This window comes from Zalophus californianus, chromosome 8 (genome assembly GCF_009762305.2).
Source record: "Zalophus californianus isolate mZalCal1 chromosome 8, mZalCal1.pri.v2, whole genome shotgun sequence".
Taxonomy (NCBI): domain Eukaryota; kingdom Metazoa; phylum Chordata; class Mammalia; order Carnivora; family Otariidae; genus Zalophus; species Zalophus californianus.
The window spans coordinates 110,652,778-110,671,540 of NC_045602.1; the positions used below are offsets into that span (position 1 = coordinate 110,652,778).

The following is an 18,763-nucleotide window of genomic DNA, read 5'->3' on the forward strand; positions in this document are numbered from 1 at the left end:
ACTTATCATGCAGCCAAATCTGTAGCTACTTGTCCGTCCCTAAGGCTGTCTCTCTGGTTCTGGGAGAGTGGTTGTGATGCTGTGTTTGAAGGACTGCTGGCTGGGGCAAGTCATCTCCTTCCCGTCCTTCAGGGCCACTCGTGAGCAAAACAACAACACCACAACCAGCTGCCATCGGCATTACGGGCCATCTGAAAACAGGACTCCATTTCCCCCTCTTTGGTCAATTGGCCACCTAAGACTCCCCATGAGATCACAGACAGGAGTTGAGGATGGGGCTTGGGTTCAGGAGGAGTCCATCTGCACATGCTGCCCTCTGACCCACAGATGCATGAGTGAGCCCAGCCAGGAGCAGAAGGATCGTGCACTCCAAGAATCGAGCAGCAATAGGTATTTATTGTTTCAGACCATTGAGGTTTGGGGTGGTTTGTTATACAGAATAAGCTAACTGATACACACCCGGAGTCTCAACATCAGGCAGTCTCTAACAGGGCTGGGGGACTGGGAAAGATGTGTTTCTCTCTCTCTCTTTTTTTAAGATTTTATTTATTTCTTTGACAGAGAGAGCACAAGCAGAGGAGTGGCAGGCAGAGGGAGAGGAAGTAGCAGGCTCCCCACAGCGTAGGGGGAGCCCAACGCGGGACTCGATCCCGGGACTCCAGGATCATGACCTGAGCCGAAGGCTGTCGCTTAACCAACTGAGCCACCCAGGTGTCCCCAAAGATCTGTTTTTCCAAAGGAGCTAGTGACTTGTCAAAAAGGGTTATAGCTTTGTTCTAAAACCCTAGGGACTTCTGGGGCGTCTGGGTGGCTCTGTCGGTTAAGCATCTGACTCTTGATTTTGGCTCAGGTCATGATCTCAGGGTCGTGAGATCGAGCCCCACGTTGACGCTGTGCTGGGTGTGGAGCCTGCTTAAGATTCTCTCTCTCCTTCTCCCTCTGCCCCTCCACTCCCTTCTACACGCATGTGCTCTCTTTCTCTAACAATAAAATAAAAATAAATAAATAAATAAAATAAAATAAAACAAAACCCTGGGGACTTCTGATGTGAGATCCCACTGGAGCTTGCCGCAGGCTTCCCCAGCATTCTGATCAACTGTGGACATCTCTCAAGCCCTCTGCAGGAGGGGGCCCTCTGTGTCATGAGGCCTAAAAGGCAGAACTGCCTGTCATCACGCAGCTGGATCGCCCGTGGTGGCCTCTTGCCCTAGATGACTCTCAGAGCCCACAGCCATTCTGCTTCTGGGAAATGGGTCAGAGCAGTCCATTCAAGCATGGCCAATGTGGACTCCAAAATCCAGAGGGTCACTGTGCACTGCATTCCCTTTTCAGGGATAAAAAGGTGCAAGGCATAGCAATTTGTCCATCATTTTTTGGGGTAGTTAACTATAAAAGCAACACACATATTTATATAAAGAAGGCATTCCTATAATGCCCTCTCTACTTTCATGGCCAACACATTTATTCAGTCACTTCTCACTACGCCATCTTGTCCTGGGATGGGAAATGTTTTTTTCCTTCACTTTTATTTACCAGAGTAAAATTTACATAAAGCGCATAAATTTTAAGTGTACAGTTCAATGGATTTTTACCTGTTTTTTAAAAAGATTTTATCCGGGCGCCTGGGTGGCTCAGTTGGTTAAGCGACTGCCTTCGGCTCAGGTCATGATCCTGGAGTCCTGGGATCGAGTCCCACATCGGGCTCCCTGCTCAGCAGGGAGTCTGCTTCCCCTCTGACCCTCTTCCCTCTCATGCTCTCTATCTCTCATTCTCTCTCTCTCCAAAAAAAAAAAAAAAGATTTTATCCATTTATTTGAGACAGAGTGAGAGAGAGAGCAAGAGAGAGCACGAGAGGGGGCAGGGTCAGAGGGAGAAGCAGGGTTCCCACTGAGCAGGGTCCCCTTTGCGGGACTCGATCCCAGGACTCTGGGATCATGACCTGAGCCGAAGGCAGATGCTTAACCTACTGAGCCACCCCAGGGCCCCGGATTTTTACCTATTGATACACTATGAAAACAGCACAATGACCAGCACCCTAAGAGACTCCCCATGCACTCTCCTGTTCAGCATCCTGAGACAGCCGCTAGCCTAATATCATAAGTGAGTATCATAACTGATTAATTTTGCCTGTTTCTGAACCCATCTAGATGTAATCGTAGAGTAGGTACTGGTTTATGTCTGGCTTCCTCTGATCTACACAATCTCACGGAGACTCACCCGAGCAGCTGCATACAGCGGTGGCTCAATTCTTTGTCATTGCCGACTAGTACTCAGTTGTAAGAATATACTAGAATCTGTCCATTACTCTGTTGGTGGACTTTTGGGTTGTTTTCAGTTTCTAGCTTTTATGAACCACGCTGCTATGAACATTCTTCCACGCATCTTTTGACAGACATAAGTGTCATTCCTCTTGGGTACGTACCTGCAGTGGAATTGCTAGATTCAAGAGTTTTGTATGTTTAGCTTTCCCTATCAGCACAGCGTGAGAATCCTTTCACTTTGGACAGGACATCCCAGCATGCCCCAGACCAGTGATTCCCAGAAATGTCACTGACATGGCAAGCCTTTGTGTTTTCATGGGATTTGTCGCTCACCCACCAACACACATATATTTTATAAAGGCATGAGGCTACTTTCTGCTTCCTAGGTCCTACTCATCTCCAGGCTGCAGTAAGCTTTGGCTCTGATCATTGGGCCCCAGGGGAACTCTGGGTTCCTGGGGATTAGTGTAGCCAGAAATTTCAGGAAGGTCTGGGCATTTTTCCTTCCCTACTCCAGTCACAGGTAACAGGTCTCTTTGGCAAACTATAGGAGGAAGATTTATAGTACAAATATATAATGGTATTGCAGGGTTTTTCCTTTATCCCAGGGGCTCTGGTCCATGAATGAAAACAGGTCTGGTAATTGGGTAAGGGCCTACGATACTATATTGCAGTGGTGCACGTTAGGCCCCAATTCGCCACACACAGAGTATTTTGGTCATTTAGAATAAGTGGGACCTTGGTGGGCGTCCTGATTATTTCCATCCTGGGAGACCCATGACCAATTAGTACATCCCAAAGATCGCTGTGGATCAAACCATTCTTATTAGCACAGTATACACATGCAACAAAGGGCTCATAGTCACAGTCTAACATGAATTCCTATAAATAACTAAAAAAGACAAATGAGCCAAGAGAAAACCACAAAAGAAGCTATACAATTGTTCAGGGGCGCCTGGCTGACTTAGTTGGAAGAGGGAGCGGCTCTTGATGTGGGGATCATGAGTTCAAGACCCATGTTGGGTGTAGAGATTACTTAAGTACACTTAAAAAAATTTTTTTTTTAAAAGAAGCTATACAGGGGCGCCTGGGTGGCTCAGTCTTTAAGCGTCTGCCTTCGGTCAGGTCATGATCCCAGGGTCCTGGGATTGAGCCCCGCATCGGGCTCCCTGCTCAGCGGGAAGCCTGCTTCTCCCTCTCCCACTCCCCCTGCTTGTGTTCCCTCTCTCCCTGTGTCTCTCTCTGTCAAATAAATAAATAAAATCTTAAAAAAAATAAAAAATAAAAGAAGCTATACAGGGGTGCCTGGGTGGCTCGGTCTGTTGAGTGTCCGACTCTTGGTTTCAGTTTAGGTCATGATCTTGGGGTCATGGGATCGAGCCCCATGTCCGGCTCTGAGCTCAGCACAGAGTCTGCTTCAGATTCTCTCTCCCTTTCCCTCCTGCTCATGCTCTCTCTCCCTCTCTCAAATAACTAAATAAAATTTAAAAAAAAATTTTAAAATAAGAAGCTATACAATTGTCCAATAAAAACAAAAAGGGACTTATCCCATTAGTTATTGGGGAAATTCAAATTAAAATCACAAGGAGACCCACGCCTGCACGAATAGCTAAAATTTAAAAGGCTGGCATTACCACGTGAAAACCACCACAGGAACTTTCATTCACTACTGGTGAGATGTGAACTGGTACAAAGACTTGGGAAATCTCTTTGGCAGTGTTAACCAAAGCTGAACATGTACTCACCACATGACCCAGCACATCCACTCCAGAAACCTACGCCTGAGCATCAGAAGACCTCCAAGAGTGCTTATCACCGGGGCACTATTTGTAACAGCCCCAAACTGGAAACAAGCAAAGTGGACTAAATAAATTTACACAACAGAACACCATCAAGCAATGAAAAGAAACAAACTACTACTATGTGTGAAGACATCTCACAGTCATTGTGTTAAGTGGAAGACTGTGTATGAATAGAAAGGTGTGATTTCATTTATATGAGGTTCAAAGAGAGGCATGCTCAGCTTGTGTTAGAGGTGACAGGAGGGGCGCCTGGGTGGCTCAGTCGGCTCAGGTCCTGCTCTCAGGGTCCTGGGCTCGAGCCCCACATCATTGGGGCTCTCTGCTCAGTGGGGAGCCTGCTTCTCCCTCTCCCTCTGCCCCTCCCTCTGCTCTTGCATATGCGCTCTCTCTCTCAAATAAATAAAATCTTTAACACACACACACACACACACACACACACAAAGTAGTGAGAGGAGAAGGGCTCTCCTCAGGAGGTCTTGCTTGGAAGGCATGAGAGGTGCTTTTTTTTTTTTTTTTTTTTTTTTTAAGAGAACGGGGAGAAGGGGCAGAGGGAGAGGGAGAGAAGCGGAGTCCCCACTGAGCTCGGAACCCGCCGCCACACTGGATCCCATGACCCTGAGATCATGACCTGAGCTGAAATCAAGTCATTCAGTTAACCGACGGAGCCACCCAGGTGTCCCAGGTGTTTCGATTTCTTGATCTGGTGTTGATTTTGCGGTAGACTTACTTTGTGAAAACTAGCTAAATATATTTGAGAGTTGTGCACTTTTAAGCATGTATATTTCAGTTAAAAAGTTTAAAATAAAAGACGTTTCTTGTTCAGACGATGAAACAAGTATACTCCACCCTCTCTCATTGAATGCTAGTATGCTATTAATTTTGGACAAAATGCATGGAGTGGCTATATGAGGACTCCTAATTTAAATGGTAGCCGGCAGGGGAGGGGGCGTGGGAGAGTGGAATTTGAAGTTCCGGGACCGGGCGATGAGTGGACATTTTATTCCCCTCTGGTTTTGCCCAGCCAGGACGCAAAGCGGGCACCAGGTGTGGACAGAAATTATTCCAAGAGAAGTCCTCTCTGGTTTGAGGAGCAGGGAAATTTTCTCCTAAAGTCAGGGAGAGCGACGAAGTCCCCTTTTCCCACTCCCCACCCCCTGATGCTGCAGGAAGTGCTGAAAAACTGACAGCAAAGCAGAAGCACCCAGACGGGCATCTGAACTTCGGAGGGAGGGGAATGCTTGCGGTTGTTGCCCAGCAACACGAGAGTGTCGGATTGCGTGTCGCTGGCCCGACAGAAGATCAACATTCAAAAATCAAAGCACGGTTTCTACCGAATGTGTATTGCTGCACAACACCACTGTAAAGTCGAACTTTCCTGAGTCAGGGACTACAGTGGTCAGATTATACCCTTTGGAGGGCCGTGTCACTGTCTTGATCAGACTGCCCTCCGCTGGAGATAAGGGGAGCTGCAGGTCAGATCTTGGCCTCTTCCAGCAATTTGTTACCAGTTTTTTTATTTTAAAGATTTTATTTATTTATTTGACAGAGAGAGACACAGCGAGCGAGAGAGAACACAAGCAGGGGGAATGGGAGAGGGAGAAGCAGGCTTTCCGCCGAGCAGGGAGCCCGATGCGGGGCTGGATCCCAGGAGCCTGGGATCATGACCTGAGCCGAAGGCAGAAGCTTAACGACTGAGCCACCCAGGCGCCCCAATTCGTTCCCAATTCGACTGTATTTGGCAAGTAATTCTTCTTGGTCCATGGTATGATCTGACGCCATTCTCTAGTTTCATTACAATTAAACAACAACACCACCACAAAAAACCAAATAATCACATTAAAAATGGGCAGAGGATGTGAACATTTTTCCAAAGAAGGCATACAGACAGCCAACAGACACAGGAAAAGATGCTCAGCATCACTCATCATCAGGGAAATGCAAATCAAAACTACAATGAGATGCCACCTTACATCTGTCAGAATGGCTAGAATCAAAAAGACAATGGGGTGCCTGGGGGGCTCAGTCAGTTAAACATGTGACTCTTGATTTCAGCTAAAGTCATGATCTCAGGGAGATGTGAGATTGAGCCCCTTGTTGGGCTCCACGTTGGGTGTGCAGCCTTTTTAAGATTCTCTCTCTCCCTTTTCCTCTGCCCCTCCCCCAACCCCTTAAACACACAAAAAAACACGAGTGATGTAGCTATTAATAATTTTTACAGAATTTCAGAAAATATAAATCCCTAGTTGTCAGAATCTATTACTGTCTCAAAATTCATTTCACCTTATTTTTTTTTGACTTGGAAATTTAACTTTATTTACAAATATTCTCCTATAAACAAAGATGCCACTCTATCCCTTTAAACTATAATAACTGACAATTTCCTAGGAAAACCACTTACATAATTTTAATCTTCCTGCATAAAACTGTATTATGGAATGAGCAAATATGGAATGGTCTAAGAATATAAAAACAAAACAAAAAACTTATCTAACATGAATCTCTATTGACAGACAGAATGAAGAATTAAGAATTATACCCCTTAATGTGCTACTCCAGAAAATGGAAACGTGATAATTTGGGGGAGAGGTAAATGCTTCACAATAGTCTTCCTACATAGCATAGTTTAATTGTGACTGTTTAGGATTGCTCTTGCAGGCTAATATTTAGGCTGATTTTAAGCAATAAGTCATTATTGTAAAAAAGGGCATAGACTTTTCTACACAGATTTTTCTACCAATGGAAATATTTGGATAGTGGTCTGATATCATTCAGGCCAACTAATAAAATAACAAACACATGAAAAGAACTTAAAAACACAATCATCATGTGACTATCTGACTTACAAAATTAAATTCTCCCTGAAGTCAGAGAGTATTGCTTAATAGTTGCTATAAATTTGAATTTGTCATGGCCAAAACGATATATAGACAAAATAAAGTGTTCAAAGTAAAATTATCCAAATTGCCAATTTATCATTTTATATGTAGTAATTGCTTTTTAAAAATCCTTTAAATTTTATGTAGGAAGATAATCACTCTCACATCATAGCTAAGTCACAAGGACTTCAAAACCTTGAAAAAAATTTATCCCTGAGAAGTGAGAGAGGAAAAATCTCTAAAACCACACAAGTGACAGTCCTGTACCCTTTTAACAATCTTTATCATAGCATGAACTTTTATTAACAGGTAGCAATCAAATGTATTCCAATCCTGGATAGTTACTGCCTCTGATGACCTAATCTTTCCGTAATGAAACTATAAGTGCAACATTTTTTAAAAAACCAGATAAATAGGGACTCTGGCTTTATTGTCATGTTTACATTTTTGTCAAGTGCAAGGATGACCAGCTAAGACATGTATATTCCAATAATGACTGAAGTAATAACTTCTGCTGGCATCTCTTCTTCTGAGTCTCCATTTCCCCCACTGTTCTTCACCCAAATAATAAAAGTAATACAATGGCAATTGAGTTTATTATTATCAATGGCACTCTCATCACAGTTCTTACAGATCGAATAAGGTTCATTAGCTGAGATTTAATTCCTGGCTCCTCTCCAAAACCACCAATTCCCTGGTCTGCTCCCCAGCCAACTGCCGAAATTTTGGAGAAGACACTGCTGAACTTCACTTCTGGAAAATTTAAATGCAGGTCTGGGAGTAAGTTCTGGGCACTGTATTCTCTTTCAAAATTGTTTTGGCAATTCTGGGTCCATTGCCTTTAGGAGCAGTTGTCAGTTTTGTTCTTGAGGAAGCGCTCCTCGTGCAGCACAGTGATGGTATTGACGCAGAGCAGGGCTGCCTGCAGCAGCAAATACAACGTAAAGGCCATGGCCGCCCGGAGCCGCCCTGAGGCCCAGCTGATCTTTCTCCCACCTTATTTTTAAGAAGTCCCTGCAAAACATTTCTGCCTATCTTGCTCAAAGTACTGTAAGTTGTGAGAAACAGTGCTTCCAGGTTGTTCATCCAGAAGCCTCAGCTCCACAGGTGGCTGGAGGTGTGCACACCACGCTCCCAGGCTTCCTCACCAGCTGGCTTCCATTATGACAATAACCTAGGAGTCTGGCAAGATTTTTTTTTTTTTAATTTATTTGAGAGAGAGGGAGAGAGAGAAAGCACGAGCGGGGGGGGGGAGGGGCAGAGGAAGAGGGAGAAGCAGGCTGCCCGACACGGGGCTCGATCCCAGGACCCCTGGGACCATGACCTGAGCGGAAGGCAGACGCTTAACCGACTGAGCAACCCAGGCGCCCCCCGTGTTCTGTTTATTGGCAGGGATGTACACATTTATGGATTATGCACTTACTTACCTGCACTAAGGAAATATTCATCGAAGCAACCAATAAGAGAAATGCCGGTCTCAGGATTTGGGGTTGTAATTATTGCTTTTGATTTCCTTTTTGGGAATGCAAGAGAGTTCCAGGCTTGACTCCCTGCCAGAATTCAGAACGGCCCTGATTTCCGCAGTCAGCGGGCCTTGTTTCCCAGGGGGCCTTTTCACCTCTGTACTTGTGTCAGGGACACAACCACGGGGTTAAGTTCAGGGGGAACCTCCCAAAGATTTCAGGGAATATCGGATACCTGTAACTGTATTCCACACAGAAAATTTGGAGTTTACTGGGAAAGTATGGGGAATGACCTTAAGCTTACTCAGGTCTAGTGTGGTCTCCTTGATGAAAGAGATCAAGGAGTCACCCGGTGCCCATTCATGTGGCAAACACGCTCTTCTCTTTTCCCCTCCACCCGGACTAGTACAAGCAGTTTGCTCCCCGCCCCGCAGCCGTAAACCATTGCCACCCAGTCCAAGAGGTGAACAACTCTGCAGTTCGTTTTCAAAGATTTGATTTATTCATTTGACCAAGAGAGAGAGAACATGAGCACAAGCAGGGGGAGCTGCAGACAGAGGGAGAGGGCCAAGCAGGGAGCCCGACGTGGGGCTCGATCTCAGGACCCCGGGATCACGACCCAAGCGGAAGGCAGACGCTTAACTGACTGAGCCATCCAGGCACCCCTGCGGTTTTTTGTTTTTAAAGATTTTATTTTATTTTTGAAAGATTTTATTTATTTGAGAGAGAGAGAGCATGAGAGGGGAGAGGGTGGGGGGGAGAAGTAGACTCCCTGCTGAGCAAGGAGCCCGAGGCGGGACTTGATCCTGTGACTCCAGGATAATGACCTGAACCGAAGGCAGTCGCTTAACCAACTGAACCACCCAGGCGCCCTAAGGATTTTATTTTTAAGTAACCTCTATTGTAGGGCTTGAACTTACAGCCCCGAGATCAAGAGTCACACACTCCACCAACTGAGCCAGCCAGGCGCCCCAACTACTCTATAGTTTTGCACAACCTAATCCTCAAGACCTTGACCACCCACTCCAGGACATCATGGTGGTCTACTTCATTGATGTCATGTTGCTTATCTTGGAGAATTTGAAGGGGCAGGAATCCAGGTGTAAAACACCTATGCTTGACTGGGGAGATAAATCCTGAGGAAAAATTGCCTACCCAGCAAAATTCCTGGGGGGTCAGCATACTTCTCCCCCTAGGTGAAACACAAATTGCACTTGTCCCTCAATCTACCCAACACAGTGCACAAACCATGGTAGGTAGGCCTCTTCAAATCTTGTTGAAAGCACTTACGTTTGGGTATTGCCTACCAGATGCATTTATTGGGTAGCCCTCAAATCTACTATGCTCAAGTGGGGCCTTGAGCAAGAGAAGATTCTCTAAGAGGTCCAGGCTCACATTGTGTATAGCAGACCCAAAACATATTTGGAACTTGAGGTAAAGATCAGAAGAGGCCCTGGGGTTTTTGAGGTCATCAGGTTAACGATTAGGGTTCTATTGGAGATTAGGCATTCTTCCGTGGGACACCAAACTCTGCAACCTGGACCATGTGGGATCTGATAGCTTACATGTGCACCTAACAGCACTCTATGATCCATTAGATGCAGGTACAGATGGGACTGGTCTTGATTTAACCCTGAAGGTACCGGTAAGCTGCCTGTGTCTATACCAGTAAGAGGGCTGTACGTAAAGGATAAAAACAGAGGCCTGGTTTATGGGTGTCTCTACATGACATACTGGCATCAGCAGTGGATGCTAAGGACTTACAGCCCCATGCAGGGCATTGAAGGATTCCTTCCATTTCCTTCGGCTGTGAAGGAAACGCAGCCCAGACAGAGCTTCAAGAAAGTAGGACACAGTCTTCCGAGGACAAATAGCTTGTGTCAGAATCCTGGTGCAGAAGGGCAGGGCCTTTAGCAAGAATGCAACTGGACTTCCCAAGCTCACCAAACACTTCCACTGCAGAGTACCAGGTGGGCCCCTTCTCACAACAAAGCCCAAGGCTATGGGCACAGTTGCCTCAATCCATGGCCCATAATGTGCACCCATCAGCTCTCACCTCAGAAGTTACACTGAGCACCTGAAACCAAGGACTGCATTGTCCTGCACCTGGGCCCAGTGCCTGGGAAAAGATGACCTACTATCAGCCTGTGGAGGGAGGCCACTGTCCTCAGGGGAGCAGGGCCTGATGGAGGCTGGGTGCAAGGCACTGTGAGAACCACTGGCTCTCTGCCTGTACTTCTGTACCTACTTCCTCACCTGGATGTTGAGGGATGGCCCATATTCCCTAAAAGGCTTTCGTATTTTGGGGGTTTCCAGACCGTTTCTACTACATGGGAGTTGGGGAAAGAAACTAGGATTCTATTTGCTTTCCCCTGGTGGTATCTGGGCAAGTTCAGGTGAAGGGTGACAAAGGGGCAGCGGCTCTGGCTCTGAGAAACATGAGGACCTGTGCTTGAAGAGGGGCCATACATCTCTGTGTTCACTTGGTGAACCTCGTGAACTTCAATTACAAGTATTTCTGGCACTGTAGGGTTTGGTTCAAGTGCTGGATAAACCACACTGACCTTGTAAAGGTCAACCAGGCCTCCCTGCCAGTACCAATCTGGTGTGTGGTCCAAGGAAGCAGGCAGTGCCAGGGCGCATGTGGGTCACTGAAGTCATGGGTGGAAAGGGCCACCGAAAGAAATGGGGTCTCCTCCTTGCCTTCTGTGTCTTGGGCACACCAAACCCTAGAGGGCAAATCTCAGGGTCACGCAGAAGCAGGCCAGCGGTTAGCATGTATCTCAGGTACTGGGTGGTATCTGGTTACTCTGGCTGGAGTCCTAAAGGTCTAGATCAGGAGTTGGAAACTTCTATTGCAGCTACTGGTTTCTGCCATCATAGTGTGAAAGTAGTCAATGAATGGGTGTAGCTGTGTTCCAATAAAATTTATTTACAAAAATAGGCAGCGGGCCAGACTGGGCCCAAGGACTGTAATTTGCCAACCACTGTCCTTGTCCTCGATGACACTTAGTAGATAAGCCAGTTGCCTGAGGTGACGGTGGTCCATTCTGCTCCTCTGTGAGATGGGAACCTCTGAGGTCTGGTGCTTTGCTGAGTTGTACATGGGTGCAGAAGAGGTCACTGTGTATGGGAATTTCTGACCAAGTGGTGGGTGCAGAGGCCAGAATCTGAGGGCTACACTGGAACAGGTTGAGCCTCCTTCTTCATATGAAACATCAACAGATTTATTGCAGATCAGGCCCAACCCTCCTACCCCCATACACACACGTCCCTGGGTGGGCACTGTCCTTACTGAGCCCTTAAGAGCCCTTGTGCTGTGGCTTGACCACCAGCCCCTCTCTGGTGACAGCCCAGTTGTAGCTCTTTGGCGAGTCCAAGGCTTCTTCCACCCGTGCCTCCAGGTTCTCTCGGGTGATGAAATTTTTTGCTTCCTCCTATTGGGAGACAGAAGGCCAGATGAATGGAAGCACATACCTGCTGGCCTTTAGCCCACTGAGAGGCTACAGCTCTCCCTCTGGACGGATGCTTGGAGCCCAGGTCCTCTGTGAGTGCCCCAATGACCTTCCCGTGGAAGAACATCAGGCAGCCTTACCATATTCCTCTGAGATAATTATCCACTGGACATCTCAGCCAGAAATCCAAGCACACCAGCTGTGACAATCTCATGTCCCACTGGGTGGAATCAGTTCCTCAATGTTGCCTCAATGTCCCTCTTAATCTCTCTCAAACTTGTCCTTCTCCATTACTTTATTTTTTATTTTTTTAAAGATTTTATTCATTTATTTGACAGAGAGAGACACAGTGAGAGAGGGAACAAAGCAGGGGGAGCGGGAGAGGGAGAAGCAGGCTTCCCGCGGAGCAGGGAGCCCCATGTGGGGCTCAATCCCAAGACCCTGGGATCATGACCTGAGCCGAAGGCAGACAGACGCTTGACGACTGAGCCACACAAGCATCCCTAAATAAAATCTTTTTTATTTTTATTTTTTTAAAGATTGTATTTATTTATTTGAGAGAGAGAGAATGAGAGATAGAGAGCACGAGAGGGAAGAGGGTCAGAGGGAGAAGCAGACACCCTGCTGAGCAGGGAGCCTGATGTGGGACTCGATCCCGGGACTCCAGGGTCATGACCTGAGCCGAAGGCAGTCGCTTAACCAACTGAGCCACCCAGGCGCCGAATAAAATCTTTTTTTAAAAAATAAAGTAATAGGGTGCCTGGGTGGCTCAGTCGATAAGCGTCTGCCTTCGGCTCAGGTCATGATCCCAGGGTCCTGGGATTGAGCCCCACATCGAGCTCCCTGCTCCATGGGAAGCCTGCTTATCCCTCTGACATTCCTCCTGCTGTGTTCCCTCTCGCTGTGTCTCTGTCAAAAAAAATAATCTTTTTTGTTTGTTTGTTTTTTAAAGATTTATTTATTATTTATTTTGAGAGAGTGAGAATGAGAGAGATAGAGAGTACATGGGGGGGGAGGGTCAGAGGGAGAAGCAGACTCCCTGCTGAGCAGGGAGCCCGATGTGGGACTCGATCCCGGGACTCCATAATCATGACCTGAGCTGAAGGCAGTCGCTTAACCAACTGAGCCACCCAGGCGCCCCCAAAAAAAGAAAATTTTTTAAAAAGATTTTATTTATTTTTAAAGATTTTATTTATTTATTTGACAGAGAGAGACACAGCGAGAGAAGGAACACAAGCAGGGGGAGTGGGAGAGGGAGAAGCAGGCCTCCCGCCGAGCACAGAGCCCGATGTGGGGCTCGATCCCAGGACCCTGGGATCATGACCTGAGCCGAAGGCAGACGCTCAACAACTGAGCCACCCAGGCGCCCCTAAAGATTTTATTTATTTGAGAGAGAGAGAGAAACAGCATGACAGGGGAGAGGGTCAGAGGGAGAAGCAGGCTCCCCGATGAGCAGGGAGCTCGATGTGGTATTTGATCCCAGGACCCTGGGATCATGACCTGAGCCAAAGGCAGTCGCTTAACCAACTGAGCCACCCAGGCGACCCCCCAAAAAAAGATTTTATTTATTTATTCGTCAGAGAGAGGGAGAGGGAGGGAGGGAAAGAGAGAGAGAGAGCACAAGCAGGGGAAGCAGAGGGAGAAGCAGGCTCCTCCCTGAGCAAGAAGCCGGATGGGGGACTCAATCCCAGAAGCCTGGGATCATAACCCGAGCCGAAGGCAGACGCTCACACCCGACTGAGCCACCCAGGCGTCCCTCCCTCTATTACTTTAATTCAGACCTCATCCATTCTTGCGGGATCACTCCTAACTGGTCTCCCTGCTTTTACTGTCTCACACCTGCCATCCTAGCCCAGAATATTAACACTTCAATGACTTTATCACCCGCAAAGCAAAATCCAAACTCCCTGTGGAAACGGGAGTCCCTCCCACAGATGTGGGTTTACCACCACCTACTACTGGAATACTTTTTTTTTTTTTTAAGATTTTATTTATTTATTTGACAGAGAGAGACCTAGCGAGAGAGGGAACACAAGCAGGTGGAGTGGGAGAGGGAGAAGTAGGCCTCCCGCTGAGCAGGGAGCCCGATGCGGGGCTCGATCCCAGGACCCTGAGATCATGACCCGAGCCGAAGGCAGACGCTCAACGACTGAGCCACCCAGGTACCCCTGGAATACTTTTTCTAACAACTCTCACCTCTGGGTCTCTACACCTGCCAGCCACTCTCCTTGCACTCCTCTCCCAAATCCTCACCAGCTAACTCTCAAGACTCAAGGCTGCTCGCTCTCTCAGTGCACGTAGCGGGTGCCCCACTGCGCCGCGCCCAGGCCGAGTTCCCGGCCTCCAGCCCCCGCCCGCGGAGACGCGGCTCACCTGCAGCTGCAGCACTTCCTGCTCCTTGAGCTGCGCCCAGGCCTCCGCCTCTCGGGCCCGCTGGGCTTTCTCCTCCGCCTGCCGCTGCTCCAGCTCCCGCGCCTCCTGCCGCAGCCTGGCTAACCTGGGGTGGGGTGGGGTGGGGTGGGGTGGGGTGGGGTGGGGTGGGGTGGGGTGGGGTGGGGTGGGGTGGGGTGGGGTGGGGCAAGAGGCTGACCCTGAGCGCGGCTGGGTCTCCCTCGCGCCAGCCAGCGGCCCGCCCCGCCCCGCCTCCCGGCCCACTCACCGCAGCTCGTGCAGCCGCTGGTTCTCCCCCTGGTTCCAGGCCATCAGGTCGCGGTGCTCGGTGGCATCTTGCACTGCCTTGCGCTCTGCCAGGACCCCGGCCCGGGCCTCGTGCACCTTCTTCCGCACCTCGGACACGAACTCCAGCCTGGGCGGAGACGCGCCCAAAGTTGGCACCCTCTACGCCCGGCCGCTCCGATACACCGCCCACGGCGCCGACGGCCACCTCCCCCTGGTCACACACACCTGAGGGCGCGCACCGTCTGGCGGTACTGCCGGTAACGCTCCGTCAGCAAGAAGAATTCTACAGGATCCACCGCGGGCGGGGTCGCCACGCGCCCGACCTTGGACTTGGCCGGAGGGTCTTGGCGGGTCTTGCGGCCGCGCACGGGCAGCAGCAACTGGGCCGGGGGCCCGCATAGGGAACCCCGGCCCAGGGCTCTCAGCGCGTGCAGCATAGCCCAGGCCGCCCGGCGTCCGGCGCGCCGCAGGGCATCACGGGACTCGGAAGCGGCCGCGGGGCAGCACGGGACGCGTAGTCCGCGGGCCCCGCCTCCCACCCCCTGGAGTCCGCTCGGGGGTCGCGAGCCGGCACACTTCTGCGCCCGCCCCAGGCCCACTGGCTCTGGCTGCCCCCTCCCAGCGGGATCGGCCCCGCCCCGCCCCGTGTCCCTCCCGCCCGCGGGCCGGGCCTATGTCCCTCCAGCCCCCACGCGGGGTAGGGTCTTAGTGAGGGTGGGCGAATAAGGGGACAGAGGAGAGACCTCGAGGCAGCAGCGTCAGGGACTTCACATCTTTATTGGAGGGCGACAGGGCGCGGCGCTCTACGTCCGGTCTGCGGGGGGTAGGGGTTGGTCATTCCAGCGGACGCCCTTGTCACCTGGCCGCCCGGCTGCGACCTTGTCCACCCCCACCCCTCTTGACCTGGTTTTGTGGAGGATGCTGTCGCCAGGCGGACGCCCCCTGCCAGCTAGAAGACCCAGCTGGGGGCTCTGTAGCTCCCTGGGCCTGCTCGACCCTTAACACACCTGGTTTGTAAAACCTGAACTCACACCGACTTAATTAGGTGGTAAGTTTTTGCCTTATAGGAATTTACAACTTCTTCAGTTACCGCTCTCCGGTGCACTTTAAATTTGCAAAATATCAACAATCCATCTCTGCACACCAATCTTCCGCAATCACTGTCATTCCTAGTGCGTGTCAGTGACCACCTGGTTCTTGGTGTACCCCTCACCTCTTTCCATAGACTGAGGGCCTGCCCACCTACAGACACACTGGCTTCTCTTGACAAGAAAGCAGCCTGGAGGACCCCACTACAGTCAGTCTTATTTATGGAGGTTTTCAGTACAATTATCTCCACTCCACTAGTGACTTCTTTTACTTTCACCTAAGTATCTTATAAATTGTCTAGAATTCTGGGAAATAGGAAGGATAGCAGATAGCATCGTGTATGTGCCTGGGCCTGCCTTGGCAGGGGGTGTCTCTGTTGTCTCATTACCCCTCTCTTCTGTCCCCACAGCTGCCAAGTCCTTAGCCCCAATGGCCCCTGCTGGCCAAGGCCGGGCCTCTCCCTGTACTTACCAGCAGTGTCTGCACCAGGTGCTGCTTCCGGCGGAGGCCACTAGCCTGTGGTTCTGCCCTCCCCACACTGTTCTTGGGGGGAGCCAGGGGATCGCTTGGGAAGTCAAGGGCAGTCTGGTCTGGGCTGCTTGCTGCGGTGCCCAGGGCCCTTCCTCAGGGAGGAGCTGAGGCTGCGGCCTGCCCACTACTCCCACCCCAGGATCATAGGAGGTGAAGGAGCCCCAGCCAGCGCCTTCTTCCTCCCACTTAGACTGGGGAGACCCTTAACCCACCTAGGAGCCTTGGGGCATGCTGGGGGTGCTGGGCTGAGCTGGAAGCTTGTTTTCCTCCAGGGTACCAGCCATGGGACCAGTGCTGAGCCTTCGAGGATCCAGGGTGGACGGTCAGTAGCAGCAGAAAGCCTAGCCTGCAATGGGCCATGGCAGGGCTGCTCCCATGGAGAGTGGATAGCACTCAAGACGAGACACTTCCATCCATACCTCCTTCCTTTTCTTTCAGGGCCCCCTCGGACAACTGGCAATTCAGGGGCAGCTTTAGTGTTTCCTAATGTCCTTCCCTCTTCTGCCACTGCTCCTCATCCCAGAACTGTAGGGATCTGCACCCCAAAGGCTCCTGGCAGCTAGCCTTCCCCAGAGCCCCCTGGGGTGCAGAGGATCCCAGCCTTGCCAGCTGAGGACCGTCCTCAGTCCATCAGGCCTATCCCTCCTTCCTTCAGGGATTCCAGAAGTGGGAGAAGGTTGGGAAGAGGAACAGAGACTTGGGTAAGGGGAGCTCTCCAAGAGTAGCAGCAATGTAAGGGCATTTGGGGCACCTGGTGCATGGCACGCTGCCTCTGTTCTCTGTGGTTTGCCATCTCTTCCATGGCAGGTGGGGATATGGAATGGATGTGTGGTGGTGACAGGGGCAAGTGCTTCTACCCCTTGTCCCTCCTACACTAGAGGTAGCAGGCAGAGGAACAGCGTTGGGGAGAGAAAGGGAAAGGTGGTTTTTTTTTCCCTGGGACATGGTTCATGGGTAGAAGGACAGGGACTTGGGGGGGAGAAAAGGAACAGTGTGCCACACACCCAGGACAGACTTCCATCCAGAAGCCCCAGCCCTTGGGGAGAGCAGCCTTTTCACTCACCAAGGGAAAGCTGTGGATGAGGTGGCTCCTTGAGGTGGCTCCTCCAGGCGACAGTAGGACCCCCAGACAGCCAGCTCTGGGATTTATTGATCAGCTGACTCCACCCCGTTCCTGGTCCACGCACTCCCGTGACGTCTCAGAGAGGGAAGAGGGCAGCCTGCCACCCAACACCCTTCCCTTACCAGGGTGTGTTCCTAGTGTATTTTTAGCCAGTGGCCCTAGGTCACCAGACAGATTGCTCCCTCTCCATCTTCCCAGGGATCTGAAGTGGTAAGACTCCTGCTCCAGCCTGGCCAGGCCCTCAAGAATCATCTTCCCACTTCCCAGGAGGCATCCTCAAGCTCCTGCCCTTTGGCCTACAAAGCGCTCAGTCTTCTCTGACCCAAAAAGTAAACTGTGGCCTGGAGGTGGCAATGCCTGGGGACCCTGAGTCCCACACAGTTGGCAGCCTGAGTGGGGAGCCCAGCAACCTGTGAAGAGGTCTGGGGGAAACTATGAGGGCCTGAGGGCTTGTTTGCCGCACTGTAAACCGGGCTGATGGAGCGGTCCTCATCCACACACCTGGGCACCAGGGCTGGGTCACTCCAGACGGAGGCAGGTTTGGGTGGGGCACACCTACCCCCAGGTGGTTTTTCTCTCCTCCCAGGAGGCCCATGAGCCGGGGCCCAGCTAAGGGGGCAGTGCAGCATCTGTGGGCCTATGAAAGAGCAGGGTGTAGGAATAGTTTTGCCTCTCAAGGTTCCAAGCCTTCCCCTGTGCTCAACCCAGGATTATTCATGGAGTTGGGCACAGCTAATCTAGGACACTCAAAACGTGCCCCCACCTCTCAATCTGTGTCAGCTCAGCTTTTTCCCGCCAGCTATTAGCCTGGGGGTCAGGGGGAGGGCAGAGGCCTGTTTACAGGGTTAATAGCCAATCTCCACATTTGGGCTGAACAGCAAATGCAAGGGCCAGGGTCAGGCTTGGCGTGGGGTGGCCAGTCGTTAGGAGAGCAGGTGCGTCAAATCCTGCGGTAAAGATGGGGGAGGGGATGGCGTAACGGGCACCGCAGTCATCAACAGGGCGCCTGGACTTCAGCTGCCCAGCCAGGAAGGCACACATGAACTTCCAAAATGACTTATCTTTAGCAGGGACCCAAAGCCATGTGTGGACTGTATATTCAGTTAAATTGTTTTGGGAAATACACTTTGTTCTTGTATGTGTTGGTTAACCAAGTAATTTTTAGGGAAACATTTGTTTTGTGGTTTAGTGAAAATGACTGAGTTCAATAAACTAGCTTAGTTCTGGTTTGGGTTTACAGAATGTTTTATTCAAGTCCCCTGTGTTTATTTTAAAAGAGGAATGGGGTGCCCTTATTTTTTCTGTAATTTGTTTGTGGTTTTCCTTAAAAAATCCAAACCAGAACTAAGCTTCCCAGGGGATGCTCTGGTTCCTTTCTGGCAACATCCGTAGCTTTTCAAGAACGTTTGCTGTCCCCTTCCAGATTACAGACTCAGAAATTCATCCTCCTATCCCTCTCAGCAGGGCACAGAAAGCCATTTGTT

The 18,763-nt window shown here is 50.2% G+C and overlaps 3 protein-coding genes across 3 annotated transcripts; all 3 read right to left on the minus strand.

Moving 5' to 3' along the window:
• Window positions 1-7,357: 7,357 nt before the first annotated feature.
• On the minus strand, window positions 7,358-7,891 carry LOC113938149 (immediate early response 3-interacting protein 1-like). The gene is made up of 2 exons (XM_027623331.1): window positions 7,801-7,891; window positions 7,358-7,653 (listed from the first exon to the last, which is right to left on the minus strand). Exons 1-2 carry the CDS (start codon window positions 7,889-7,891, stop codon window positions 7,496-7,498), a joined length of 249 nt encoding a protein of 82 aa, XP_027479132.1. The 3' UTR covers window positions 7,358-7,495.
• Window positions 7,892-11,308: 3,417 nt separating this feature from the next.
• MRPS26 (mitochondrial ribosomal protein S26) lies at window positions 11,309-15,014 on the minus strand. Its single transcript, XM_027622407.1, has 4 exons — window positions 14,762-15,014; window positions 14,517-14,663; window positions 14,231-14,354; window positions 11,309-11,839 (listed from the first exon to the last, which is right to left on the minus strand). Exons 1-4 carry the CDS (start codon window positions 14,971-14,973, stop codon window positions 11,705-11,707), a joined length of 618 nt encoding a protein of 205 aa, XP_027478208.1. The 5' UTR covers window positions 14,974-15,014; the 3' UTR covers window positions 11,309-11,704.
• Window positions 15,015-15,241: 227 nt separating this feature from the next.
• On the minus strand, window positions 15,242-16,553 carry LOC113938473 (progonadoliberin-2). Its single transcript, XM_027623863.1, has 4 exons — window positions 16,369-16,553; window positions 16,097-16,248; window positions 15,396-15,439; window positions 15,242-15,350 (listed from the first exon to the last, which is right to left on the minus strand). The coding sequence occupies exons 1-4, from the start codon at window positions 16,514-16,516 to the stop codon at window positions 15,242-15,244; spliced, it is 453 nt and encodes a 150-aa protein (XP_027479664.1). The 5' UTR covers window positions 16,517-16,553.
• Between the last annotated feature and the right edge of the window lie 2,210 nt (window positions 16,554-18,763).